The sequence below is a fragment of the Mytilus edulis genome, chromosome 8 (genome assembly GCF_963676685.1).
Source record: "Mytilus edulis chromosome 8, xbMytEdul2.2, whole genome shotgun sequence".
Classification (NCBI taxonomy): Eukaryota; Metazoa; Mollusca; class Bivalvia; order Mytilida; family Mytilidae; genus Mytilus; species Mytilus edulis.
In genome coordinates, this window is record NC_092351.1 from 89425817 (window position 1) to 89440911 (window position 15095).

The 15095-nt window shown below is 30.1% G+C and overlaps 1 protein-coding gene across 2 annotated transcripts; it reads left to right on the forward strand.

Annotated features, from left to right (window-relative positions):
• The first annotated feature begins 10364 nt into the window (after positions 1-10364).
• LOC139486585 (uncharacterized) lies at positions 10365-14394 on the forward strand. 2 transcript variants are annotated; one of them, XM_071271511.1, is made up of 4 exons: positions 10365-11219; positions 11930-12421; positions 12918-12933; positions 14340-14394. In XM_071271511.1, exons 1-4 carry the CDS (start codon positions 10596-10598, stop codon positions 14345-14347), a joined length of 1140 nt encoding a protein of 379 aa, XP_071127612.1. In that variant the 5' UTR covers positions 10365-10595; the 3' UTR covers positions 14348-14394. The 2 variants fall into 2 exon arrangements, with proteins under 2 accessions (XP_071127612.1, XP_071127611.1); XM_071271510.1 differs by lacking the exon at positions 14340-14394 and having other exon boundaries at positions 12918-13355.
• Positions 14395-15095: the final 701 nt, after the last annotated feature.

A 15095-nucleotide genomic window follows, 5' to 3' on the forward strand; every position in this document is an offset into this window, starting at 1 on the left:
AAAGTACACCAAATGATGATTATGATGGAAAGCTGTTTAATGCCGAGTAGCAAATTAAATGCATATTTAAAAGAAGAACATGCAAATGCGATATGAATATTTACTCTGATTTGTACTTGATACACACGTTGAGACTGTTCCTAATTAACATGTTAGATCACAATGTAGCAGTCCGCATAAAGACATGTCACCCATCAGTACACATGATTGTGACTTAGAGTCAATAAGTATTTGCTTTAATTTTTGATACTATTTTGTAGTATTTTGGTTGGCCGGGCCCCACTCGGTATAAAATTTTGCAGAAATGACAAGACCCCAGTAAAGTTATAATCTTCAAAAAGGATTGAGACACTTTGTAAATCTCAAACCATTTTGTTAACTGTTGAATATCCAAGGATTATAAAATGTGAAGTTATTTGAATAAGAAACCTGAACAATCATATGTATACTAAAATAATCAGTGATACAAACTATAGCAAACAATATCAACGCCAACCACTAAATTGCAGGCTCCTTCTCTGATACAAGAGCATAAAAAATATGGCTTAGTTAAACATACTTGTGATTGACCTTGTTCAGTTGTGCATTAGCGCAAGATGATATTAAATTGTGAAAACTAAGTGATAAAGGATTAACTAGCTAGATGGGATCGACGCACAAATCCCAAATAACTTAAAGACAACTAGTCGAAGCTGAAACCTAGATTATTTCAGATCTCATAAAACATGCTTTACCCGGCTGCAATGCTGCGCCAGTCCCAAGTCAGGATCCTCTGGCCTTTGTAAGTCTTGTTTTAAATTTTAGTTTTTTTTTTAGTTTTTTGTGTATAATTTGGAGTTTAATATGACTACCATTATCACTGAACTAGATATAGGAAGATGTGGTGTGAGTGCCAATGAGACAACTCTCCATCCAAATAACAATTTAAGAAAAAGTACACCATTATACATCTTTGTTTAGGGGTCAGATAAAGGACGCCTCCAAGTGCGAGAGTTTCTCGATGCATTAAGACCCATTGGTGGCAATAGTAAATATGACCCGTTGGTTCCTTATGCTTATTGTTCATGTATAATCTAATTGATTCATTATATATTTATAGTCTCTTGTTACTATCAAAACCTCAGCAAAGTTTTCATTTTTATCCTCGAAGCTATGTTTCGCTAAGATGAGTATTTTCGATGAAAGTTCTAATGGAATACTGAGTCGGACGTCGTCTATAGTAACAAAATAGTCTGACCTCTGACCTTGTACATGGTTTCCAGTATAATCGGTGTCCAATTATAACCGACCTTTTCAATCATTCATATTTCTATGTTACGGAGAATAATACTAGTTTCCATAGGCGACTATGTACAATTCAGCAACAATATAAATGCAATTAAACGACTTCGAAAGGATAGATAAACTCATCATAGATAGTATTACAAGAATTAAATTTTGTAGTTATGCCAGACTCGCGTTTCGTATACAAAAGACTCATCAGTGCCGCTCAAATCCAAAACAGTTAAAAAGGCCAAATAAAGTACCAAATTGAAGAGCATATTATTGATATAATGTACATATAGTGTTATACTATTGATACACACAATTTTTATGTAAACCGAGACTAAAATGTTTAACTGACCGTTTTTATTAATTTCTATGCAGTTTATTGTGCCTATAACATATTTGGAAAGATATGACACTGAATTTACCTAGTACATTTTATATGATTATCTTTTTAAAAGTTATCGTTTATTGAAGTAAAAATAAAACAAAAAGACAAACATAGAACATTTATCTTTAGGTTTATTGTCACAGAAACACAAACAATTATGGGGTATTAATCCATGACACAAAATAAGTATATGCACGACAAAACAAAATATGCTAACAAAATAGTTTCTACGTATAGGTGTAAATATACAGCTACGTAGAATTTATTATAGTGTTGAAGGTATCAGAAGACAGTTGAAGAAATGTTAGTCCTTGTAGAACACATATTGAATGATAATTTTGAAAAATACAAAAGCCTGTTAACAAGATATGAATTACTTAGTTTGGTGTATCCGAAATTCCGTTGGCCAGTACGATCTGTTGTTTCAATAACGGAATATTGATCATGTGTCCATAAAATGTTTGGAAGTTAAAACTTTTACGTGGAAATAAATGAGGACCATACATAGGTATTGCGTGTCTTTTTAAAGTTTTGTACACCAAAAATGGATCAAATTCTCCAACCCCACCACACGTTTAGGACGTCCCTAGCACCAACTTCGGCGGAATTCTTTGTAAAGATAATTTGGATATACTTCTAAGATATAACGCCGAAACTGGCCCGGTGAAAAGAGAAACATGACAACAAAAAGTTATTCTGTTATCCTTTGTTATGTGTTGGTTTTTATTAAATACAAAAAAGAAGATGTGGTATGATTTCCAATGAGACAACTCTCCACAAGAGACCAAAATGAAACAAATATTAACAACTATAGGTCACCGTACGGCCTTCAACAATCAGCAAACCCAATGCTGCATAGTCAGCTATACAACGCCCCGATATGACAATGTAAAACAATTCAAGCGAGAATACTAACGGCCTTATTTATATATATAAAAAAATGAACGAAAAACAAGTAAGTGACACATACACAAAACGAAAACCACTGAATTACAGGCTGTTTTGTTTGTTTGCCTTGGGTGAGGTCAACGCTACCCTTGTTGTCCTGTTGGTGGTTTTATTTAAAGGTATGTTTATTGTTATTCCTGTAATGTAGGATCAGTTACTTCTTTAGTCCAATAACTAAAAACAAATCTTAAACAACTGAAATGTAGAAAAAAATATTTCTGAACATTACTATACTTACAACGGGAATAATGTTCGTCATTCAACAGAATTAACCACAATAAAATATATAAGGATTTTAGGATCTGTGTCACAGGTTGATATAATTTTGCACAAAACTTGTGTTGATATTTTATTGAAAATCGAGAGTTAATTATACGCATACCATATATCTGAAATATTTTAGAATACATTATTTAAAAAAAAAGACGTAAAGAAAGCACAAAAACGTTCGTAAATTGTCTTCCTATCATCAAAATTTAAACAACAAATGCATAAATGTTGTTGACACATGTCACGTTTTGATTGTGTAAGACAACAATCGGGACACCGACTTTATCAAAATTCCTGCACGTGTTATCTTCGGTTCGTTTAAGGTGGTACCTAACACTACAGGGAGATAACTCTGTAAAATCAGCTAAACGTTTTAATTACGTTGTGTTATAAAGGGAATATTAAGCTTCTCAATGATCAAAATAAGTATTTGTCAAACTGCTATATAACCAGTTTATTTTTTCTGATTAAACTGTTGGTTCAAATTTTTGTAAAGGGGTCAAAGTAAATACTTTGTCAAAATTTTAAGAAAATTAAACGAGCCAAATTAATTTTAGTTGAAGTGTTGGCTACCACCTTAAACATATTTCTTCATCATCATTACAAATATATCATCATACAAAATACACAATAATAATAGGATTCGGAAACAATATGTACATAGTTTTTATTAATCCGTTTCCTTGAAATAATAACTCCAGTTAACGATGACATAAATATAGCATGCAATGTTACGATGATATGGAACAAGAATACATAAGTAACTATATAACACAAAAAGAAGGAGAGAAACAAAATATAATTTTAAAATAATGAAAATACAACAAAAGAAAAAAAATAGAGACAATTAGACGAAAAATAGAAAACAGAAAAAGAAAACACTTAAATACTACACACATGTTGAGATGAAATGCAACTTTGTGAAAATATTTAATAACAATTTAATTTGTAAATCTCTTGCACTTTAGTAAGAACTTTTGTACTTTTCCAAAAATATCTTTGTTTTGGGCTAAAGTTAGAGCTTGTGATCCAAATGAAAGTAAGTGTTTAGGGTGACTGGATAATTAACTGAGAAAATAATGTTATTACGCAATTCGTCATATATTTTACAATGCAATAACAAATGAGCTGTAGACTCGATTAGACCACAAGAGCACTTTGAAGAATCTACTAGATTTTCGTTTGAACAAATGTTCATTTAAAGAACTACTATTAATCTGTAACCTAGCATGTAATACTTGACCCATTCTTGTACCAGTGTACAGTACTTGCAACCTTAGGCGTTACTGTTTGACGTGAACTGGACTGATCGGTGAATGATCGGTGACGGATGTTTGACTGATCGATGACTGATCGGTGATCGGTGACCCATAGGATCCGTCAGATACGTCAAATAAGCTATGTGAGAGTTACCGTGACAACGGTCATCGATCAGTCCGTTCTTTAATTTTATGCACGGATCGAACGGATACCTGTATATTTAAAATTTGTATGTAAAACGAACTTTGGAATAGTAGCATGTGACAAACGCGGACCTCGATGAAGACACCTTAGTCGATCTCTAAAAGGAAGTCGTCAAACGACGCAGTCAATTAATTATAATATTTATTATTATGTTTGCATCTTTTTCCTTCTTATTAAATATAACGTTCAATTGGACAGCTTGACTCCGATTTACACAACAGTAATATACCGGCAAATAAACTTCAAACCGCTGCCTAAACAGATGAACAGTTTGCATTGATATTTCTTTCTAACCTTTGTCGTTGTACCTTTCTTTTTACCGTATAGTACCGTGGCTTTCATTTTGTATTTCTTGCCAGTCTTTCATTTTGTATTTCTTGCCAGTAACTATAATATTGTTACAATGCATAACATAAAAGCATGGTTTAAAACAATGTAGTTAAAATTCGCACAGAAATTTCAGCTTCATTCGTGTACAAGGATTGCAAAGTTTATTACATGTTTTATCATGGAAGTAATATTTATTTCATTTTACTTCCTATGTTTTCTGCATGAAACACACATGCATTAATTTCAAGACCTAGAAACATGTATATTATAATTGAGTTGCAATTACATATAATGTACAGAACCAAATGCAAGTTTTTGGTGGCATTGAAAAGATTTGAAAAATAGAGAATAATGGGCATGTGCAGTATAATTGTCAATATTAAAAGAATAGGAAAAGATATATGTTATTTTTAAAAAAATAAAGAGTAGAGAATAACGGGCTCAAGAGAATTGGATCGTGATGATCTTAGATGTGTAGGAATTAAACAGAAATGGGACTTTCATATAAATTGATTTGTTATAAATAAGTTAAATTCTGAATTAAATTGTTTTATATTTTTCTTGTGGGGGTCAGGGGGACCTTTAAACCCCCCCCCCCCTACAATTTATTATTTTATTGTAGAAGGTGGCATGGTATCCTATAATAACTTGCATTGCATCCACTTATTTGAACGCAAAGTTTTAATAGTAAATTCAGACAATTAATGCATTAAATTGTAATGTGCCTATCTGGTAAGGATCAAGCCGCTTCTAATCTAGCTGCCATATTTGCTTCTGGAAATTATTTTGTTGTAAACTAGGATTTTAGATTTATTTTTTGAATTGTTTCACTGTACATGTCAGGGCCTTTAAAATGATTAATAGATGACTTAAAATGTTGTATATAGTATGGGATTTTCCTATTGTTGAAGACTGTATTGTAGCCAGGCTTACAAAATTCTGCTTCATTTCAACTATGGTGGATAGTTGTTTCATTGGTAATCATGTCACATATCCTTATTCTTACATTGATATTTGAACTAAAAAAATATCATTGAAGGTGTGGAGGGGGTTGGTACTCCCCCTTTTTTAAATGGCTGGATCCGCCCCTGAAAGATTAGACAAAATAGACCCTAAAAATAAATAAGAGAAAAAAATTAGGTGCCTGAATATGAACAATAGAGATTCTTATCCAACAAAAGTATATAGAATAGATAACTGAAATAACCTTTTTAAATCAAATAATAGAGAATCAAAGAACACCCATCCAAACCCTCATGATTTGATGACATTTAAAATCTGCACTAATCCTGGGTATTTCAACAAAAACAAAATGATGAATTTGACTTTTTGTTCATAACCGGCAAGAAAAAGTAAACATCATCTGATTAAATATTTATTTTGTAATTTAGAATTTAATCTTAAATTGTAACAGTAATTATATACATTGTAACGATTGATATCAATAATCAGATATAAAAAAATATGATCTTGATTTTATGCAACTACTATATATATCAGAAAAAGAAAGACAAAAAAATCTTTCTAAATCAAGTATTAATAAGCTACAGTAAATTTGAGTATTTGAAATGTAAAGTTGACGTTGAATTATTAAATGATTTAGTTTAATACATATATACATGTATATTGAGAAGGCTGAATTTAAATATAGCTATTATAATGTCTAACAGAATAGTTTATGTTTAACATTCATGCTACTGAAAGTCAACTTAAAATGAACTTGTTTTCAGAAGACAAATCAATATTTGAATATGTATTAAAATGAAACTATATATAACCATAATTAATTAGAGCTGCCTGTAGGTATATTATAAAAAGTATCCATACATGATGAAAATTTCCCCCTTATGTACCTACACTACTTATTTACAAAGTATAGATTTATGCATAAAAGAGTAAATGGGTTTCTCCAAAAATTGAAGAGTAAAATTGCAGTCTCCCTTTCTACTTCTCTAGTTTATAAGCAAAGGCTGTATACACAATGCTGGTAATAAGAGACATTTCTTATTTGTACAATACTTCAACAATTTGAAATCACACACTTTTTTTTTGTGTACTAATTTTGCAGTCTGATTTGTACCTGACAAAACTATTATTGTTTACACTACTACTAACTATTAGTTTCTAAAGGATCAGTTTCACTAGATGGATTATTTGTGTGAAGCTGAAGACTCAATTCTCAAATTATAAAAACAACATGTACAGGGGTAACCTTTTCTTTATACATATAATGTCTATGTATTTATCTGTTGTTCTGTTCTCTCTTTGTTTTAAATTTCATGTCCATTATTCTATATTCTGAGAACAGATCTGAGAATTCATGTCCTGCATGTTCTGACATATTTCTTAGTGTGAAAAATGAAGTGTGACTTTTCTGTTTTGAGTTATTGAAAATAGTATGAGGGAAAAATTAGTTGTAAATAATTTATGATGGATGGTCTATATGGGTTAACAAAATAGATAATAATGGCCAAAAATATAAACAATGTTAACAGGGAAAAAATATCAAAAAATATAAAGAATAATGGGGTGCTAAAGAATGAAGAATAGAAAAAAATGAGGAGCTTTAATAAAATGAATAGAGAATAATGGGGTGTTAAAATATAAAAAAATAAAGAAACATGGCATAAATTAATATATAGAAGAAATTTATTATACATGTTATAGTGCAACCTGAATATACAAATAAATGCATGTTTAAAAATACAAAATAATCGGCCGGCCTATTAGGCTTATGATGCACTTTCTGATGATAATAGTTTATTCTGAATCATGAAATTTTTTTAAATCAAAATTTATATATAAATAAATAAACATTTAAATAGTCGAGAATTGAAAAAAAAACACCCTCAGAACCTCATGTGTTTTATTTTAAAATGTGTATGACTATGCCATAACAGAGTTTGAAAACCCATCCAAAGTATGATTTTACATGTTTTGAAAGTAAAAGACAAAGTATTTTTTCCTCTATGTATTTTTCAGAGACAAACATTAAATTGTCCATCTTTAGCCCCCTCCCCCCAGTACTTGTGTTCTTTATTTTTATGTATGTTATATTTACTTATGCACATTGCACATTTATGTACATGTATCAGTAAGAATTTTGTTTACACAATAATTAAAGTAAATAATTGACACATAGGATTATATGTATTACACAAATTTGTGATGACAGGTGTTCCAAAATAAGGACACAGGAATAAACGAATATATTAATTCATATGCCCCCCCACCTGTGACATGTTTAATGCCAATTTCATTAAATGATGAAGAAGACATTCAATTTCATTGGTGAGTTTACATAACCAATTAAATCTTGTAATTATACCCCCCCAAAAAATGGAACAAAAAGTCAATGTCATCTTCATTGAATTCATTAACAAATTAATTTATTAAACAACCGTCGCATCATTATTACGTATACTTCGTTGACTTCGTCGATTTACAAAAGAAACAGATCACCATGAAGACAGTGCGCAGAGAAAAGGTCAGTATACATTTTGCATACGATTTCTGTTAAAAAAACAACATTTTATACCCTGGTCAGTTAATAAGGGAAAAGATTGAACAATGTTTAGGTTTTATAGTTTTAAAAATTATATCTCATAATGATTTTAAACTGAACTGCTACAATATTATACATTATAGGTTGAAAAGTGTTTCACCCAAATTCCCATTTTTTTTTCATTTTAAACTTCTTTTTTTCTTATAATGATTCTAAAATAGATTTAAAATTTGTTGAAAGTTTTCTTGTGATAGATAATCATTCTTCATCCGTGTTAATTATTGTAAAAATATCAATTATTTAAATAACCACTTACTCGAAAATCAATTTCAAATAATTATTGAAATTATTCCAATTACGTTAATAAATCAATTTCACGTGGGTCTATTTTACTATTTATATACATGTGATGTATAAAATGTGAATGTAGGACGGCAAAAAAAAAGTAGCAATTCAGTTATGCGATTACAATTTCTTAAAAAAGAAGCGTTAAAATATTGCTATCAAAATTCATTTCTTGAACTATTAAAAATGAAAGCTTTTTTTTAAACATGCACATTTAAAAAATAAAATCCCCTGAAAACCAAAAATGATAAGATGTCAAGATGGCTTTGTATTTAAATGGCTTCATGGTGTCCTTTGCGTGAAATAAAAATTAAAAAAATATAAAAAATGCCAATTGATTGAAAAGGGGGATCCAACTAAATGTCCCCATTCAAATGCATTGATCGGCCAAAAATAACGGGGTTCCAAACCCCGGAACCCCCTCCCCTGGATCCGCAAATACACACATACATGTACAGTTACAGCCATAGAACAAAAGTGAGTTCCCACTGAAAAAATGTCCTATCATTTCAACCAAAATAGATATTTAAAAAAGAATATTACCAAGTAATTTTATGAGCGATTATTATAAAATATATACAATGTACCATAAGATGTAGAAAGTCTGAATATTTATTGTTTATTTTGCCATGATTTTGAATTTCGTGAGTTTGGTTTTCCTTATTTGAACGGTCAAGGATTTGTATAGTTAGATCTTACTATACAAATCCTTGGAAAGGTTAAACACAAATGCAAATGTTTTCGATTTTAATTTGGCTAGAATACATGTAAAGCAAGCTTTTCAAGAATTATTTTACTTTCTGTAAACTTCGTCAGAAAATTAAAACGTGCACGATGGAGAGTTGTCTAAGGCAGCAACCATTTGATTTTCTGGGTGGGGCTATGGTTTTTTTTTGGAAAAAAAAGTTTGTTTCCAGTTTTTGGAGAAAAAAATAATTTGTTTTTGATTCTGAGAAAAAAAAATTGTTTGTTTCACCCTCAGCTGCCACTATATGTAATGCTAAATTTGAAAGAAAAAAATTGTTTTCGACTTGTCGCGAAAAAAATAGATTGTTTTTCGCCGCAGGCGAAAAAAAACATTTGTCCAGAAAAAAAAACCATAGCCCCCCCCCCCCCCCCCAGAAAATCAAATGGTTGCTGCCTAATTGGCACTCACACCACATCTTCCTATATACATGTATTTATGAATAATATCAAAGCCAAATAATTAATAAAATGTTAAATATTTTTACATCTTATGGTAAAAAAATCGATAAAAAAACTACTTAATATTTTTTTTTGAAAAATATTGAATAGACTATATGTATATATGCAAACATAACTATATAAGAGTTCCTTGTCATTAGCTCTTTTAAAAAGATTGTTTTATCAAGGATTTGTATAGTTAGATCTAACTATATACAAATCCTTGGTTTTATCAACTTGAAGAACCCGTTTCTCGCTTAGTCTGTTTCTATAACAATCCCGGGTTTATATTTATAACTCGAGATTTATAATCCTTTAATAGGACTACGTTTTATTTTGGTGGTTGAAATATATAGTGCTATCTTTTGCCTTGTGATTATATGTATATATACGTTTATATATAAATTATTAAATTACACACATGAAGAGGTTTTAATCTAACATTTTTACAAGTAATTTCATACTGTATATCTACCCTTTACAACGACTAAAATAGGCCCAATAAGCAGGCCAGTATAAGAATATCAGAATCCGCCACTGTTCTTTGGGTATATACAGTTTGTGTTCTGATTTTTTCATTCAATTGTCAAAGTACGGAAATAAGTCATTTCTGTATTCAAGTTCAACGTTGCAGTTCAGAAATAGTTCTAGCCTGGAAACCTGGCCCAATCATACTGCGTCGATAAGGCCAGGCGTAATACAATCCACGTGACTATGTTTCAGCGCTGATCAGGACTGAAGTTTTTCACGTGATTAATACACCGGATAAAGAAAATGCGCATGTCAGTATTTGTAAACAGAAAAAATGGCGGTAAATAACATAATGTGGAAAATTCTGATAAAGCTAATGTTAGCAGAGCCTGATAGATTAAAGACTTTGATTTATGTCTAATGAAGTACTGTAATATGTCAACATATGTTTTTTGTGTATTATTCGCGATCATCTTTACAGTCATGGGTCAGACGGAGAACTCGGACTTTCAAACACCAAGAAAATCGTCCACAGTGTGTTGTGTTTGTGGAGAGAAGCCAAGAGAAAAAAGAAATGTCGCCGGGAAAAATCGATCTGGTAAAAACGTTTCAGAACTTTTGTTAAAATATGGTGAGCTGAATGTATTAGAAGGGGTAATGTGTAGAATGTGCTATGAGAAACTTTTGAAAATAGACCAGCTAATTATTGACTTCAGACATAAATGCAAGACATCAAAACATGGAATTAAGAGATGCCTAAATACATCACCCTTGAAGGATGTAACAAATAACATTAGTTTTTTAAGTCCAATGATGTCAGACAGTGGAATTTTCATGTCACCAATATTAATGAACAATTCAATATCTACATCAATACCAATTTTGCCAATGACACCAGTACCGTCTCCATCAATAGATTCAGTAGTGAAATCAGAGTGTTTCGCTAAACCTAAACAAGTGAAAAGATCATTGTTAAATGATAGTGGGTTTACCGACAATTCAACAGAACATAGCTACAGCAAGCCTCTAAAGAATGATGTCAAGGTAATTATTATGTCCATGTTATTTTGTACATAATTTACGTGCATAGTTGGTACATTTGCACATCAGCATCTCAGTAGAAATAAAACTAATCTAATTTTGTTCACATATTATTCATGTTATATATACATTTATATACATATAAATTAGATATGATGCCATGGTATAAGTGCCAATGAGACAACTCTCCATCCAAGTCACAATGTATTCAAATTAACAATTATAGGTCAATACATTGTATATATGTCATTCATGAATGTATATTATTTTTCGATGAATATTTAACATGTTTAAAAGGGGACGTACATGTACATGTACATCATACATGTACATTGTATGTTCTCAAATCACATTTCTAGATATCCTTTTTTAAAGGACCAGTTTTACTATTATTTATATTGGACTCATTTTGTAGTACATGTACATGCACATGTATCCCACATTAATCATGTTAAGTTTATATATATATATATATATAATATACAAAAAAAAATGTTTTCAATATTGCACGGTTACATGTACATACATACCTGGGAACAGTCAATATATTAGGTTTATACTGTACTATATATATATGTACAATTATGTACCTAAAATGTATATCATTCCAGCCGTCTTGTATAAAACATACATGTAGTATATTTTGAAATAACTAATATTAATAATAAGATATTTTATTTTGAAATAGAATTAATATCATTATTATTTTGTAGGCTCAAAAAACATCAACACCTTTAGTAAAGCAATCAGTGAAAACCTGTCCAAAAGCCAAGCCTGTTTTGTCTCAGTCTGAAAAGAACAATATTCTCCACTTGTTGAATTCAGGAGGTTATGTCAGTCATATAGCAGATGTACTTCTAAAAAACCAGCATTTTGTTGATTATTCCATCCAGCATCATGCAAAGGAAAGCTCAGATACATTGAAATCCATGAACAATCATAAGCATGGATTTATTAGTCAACTAATGAAGATATCATATAGTGACATGTCAGCATTTTCTTGGGATAATATTTGTGAAGAATTTAAAGACAAACTGCCAGTATTGTCAAAAATGATTGAATTGACCCTAAATATACATCAAAAGAAAGTTGTGCCTCGCATAGGAATGGTATATGCAATTCTTGCACAGATACATCACCAGAAGTTGAGTTTGGTTCAACGTATGACATCACTGTGTTTGCTTGACAACATTGCTGATCAAAAGGTAAATTATTTCTGTCTTCATATTTTCACATTTATTGCAAGTATTTATATAATTAAAATGACAATTTTTTTCAGCTGACAGCAGTTTTCTTTATCTTCTTTTACAACTATTGATATATACATAGTATAAAGCAAGTGGAGTAACTATGGCCTTCAACAATGCACTAACTTGATGCAACGCTGCATACATTTGTAAGAAGCAAAGAAATGATACTAAGCTTTAGATGTAAAAGTTAAACAAGAAAAATAATGACCCCATATGGGCATATTTAATTAATTTAAACATTTTATTAGAAAATGAATGGATTAAAATTTGAATAGCCTACTATAAAGCCGATGGCTACGTTTATATCCATCCTCTAACTCAATATGTATGAACTGGAATGCACAATTCAATTAGAAGTTAAAGTATGATTTACTGCAACTAAGGGCAATCAATAAATAACAGTATGTATAAACAAATATGAAATAAATGGATATGTTTATTATTTCTCTAGAACTTAGAAACTATTTGTAAGTATAATATAGTTTGTTGTTGTGACAAACACAATGTGTACCTGTCTTACATGTATCAATGTTATGTGTATTTTCTTCTTAGAATATAGTGCTATTTCTTCCTATTTCATGTATTTCTCTATGTGGTTATTGGGAACTTAGATAGATTTTTTTTTTAGCTTAGTCTACATTGTATATTTATATAATAACTTCATATATGTGTATAATGTAGCATATATATCCTAGCTTAGTGCTTACTATTTTTCTCTAGATGGCTTTTGTGTTTATATATTATCTACAGTCCAGGGCAATACTTATACAAATCATGTTAATTTACCTGAAGATAAAATAATTTTATTCAGAATGCAAAGATACATGTACATGTTTTCCCTTCAACTTATCCTAAACCACGATTTCAGATTTACAGAATACATTTTATATGTAAATCAATTTTTGGATTAACAACAATTAGTATTTCTTTTGACATACTTTTTTTCTTTTATATATTAAATGTACATGCATGACATGCTGCATATGTACTGCATGATTTGCAAATTTTCAAAACATGTTTCATACTTGGTCTGTTGAATATCTTCTAATTTATTGTACTTCCACTTATAATTAACTAAACATTAACAGATCGATTAAGATAAACCAAACTTTAATAAAAAAAAAATCTGTAGCAAGTTTACAATGTCGCCCACACATTTATGTACATTTGTAACATCATCATGATCATGACCAACAACTATAATCACTTGTATAAGTATTGCTGGTGACAAATATAACTTTGCTTTTATACATGTTTGTAGTTACATGTACATAATAGGGTATGGCAAATTCCTATATATATGTCTATACACTGTATATAATATAGATATAATATGCGTGATTACAATTAAGGTAAATAAGGGAGGATTCAGGAAATATAAAACATAGCACATACAAGAGGTGGCATCACTCTCACTTTTCATGCTTTTCAGAAGAATTCATATCTTTTTTTATAGCAAAACAACATCAAATTCAAATTAATGATTAATAAAAAGTTTATTACAATTAATTTACATTCAACTAAAATGACAGCCACATTACCAAGGTAAATGAATAATTTAAAATGAAATATATATTATCATGATTATTTGAATTCGCATTTGCCTATATAGCTAATAGTCATGATAGTATAATAGACATTCAGGATCTGTACATGTCTCGCTTTTAATTATCACAGTTTATTTAGGGGAAAGCTAATAAAATTACTGGTAAATACATCTGTATTTGGGTGTATATTTTATAAATAGATTTAATATTGAAGTCGTAATGAATGACTAATGCAGATTAAGAAAATACAAAATTTTTAATTCTGAAAATGAAAAAAATTCTGTATACATGTACATGTATTTATTGAATCAAAATTACTATTTCAGATCTATGACCGTCTTCATCCCCTTGGCTTGTGCATGAGCTACGAACAGTCCCATAATTTTTGTTTTTCTTGTGCATGTTGTGGTTTTACATGTATATATAGTTTCTTTAAATGCAGCCTTTTAAGATTTTTGTATTTTATTGGAAGTTTTATGTAAAGAAATAAATGAAAGACAAATTAACTTAAAATTTCAACTCACAAAAAGGTTTAAATACAAATTAAACATGATCATATATAAGTGTATATGTATAGTGACAATTAATTGTATAAAGTTTGCCATTGAAATGTTTCTCAGATGTCTTAATTTATTGTGTAACTCTGTTTATGTTTGCAATTATGAAAACACTTATTTTGATGTTGTTACACTGAATCTCTTATGCATTAGATAAAGATTTAAAAAATTTCAGTTTGTTTAGTCTTGGTTCATAAACAGTATGATTGCCAATGAGACTTAAAAGACAAAGATGTTCACATTATCATCTCAAGTCACCCAACAGATGTGTTGTAAAGTCCACCTTCAATGTGCAAAATTTAACTATATTGTAAAACATATATACATGTATAAATAAACAATATATATATGCGATTGAAACTACCAGCAAATTATGCCTGTTTAGTTTGCCCACATGGTTTGAAAGGTCTAGAGTTGTAGTTTCATTTAATTTTGTTTTGTGAAAAAAAGGTTGAGGTGAAATGAAACCTACCAGACAAATATTTACAATAACACCGTACAATCATCATGATCATTCCAACCAAA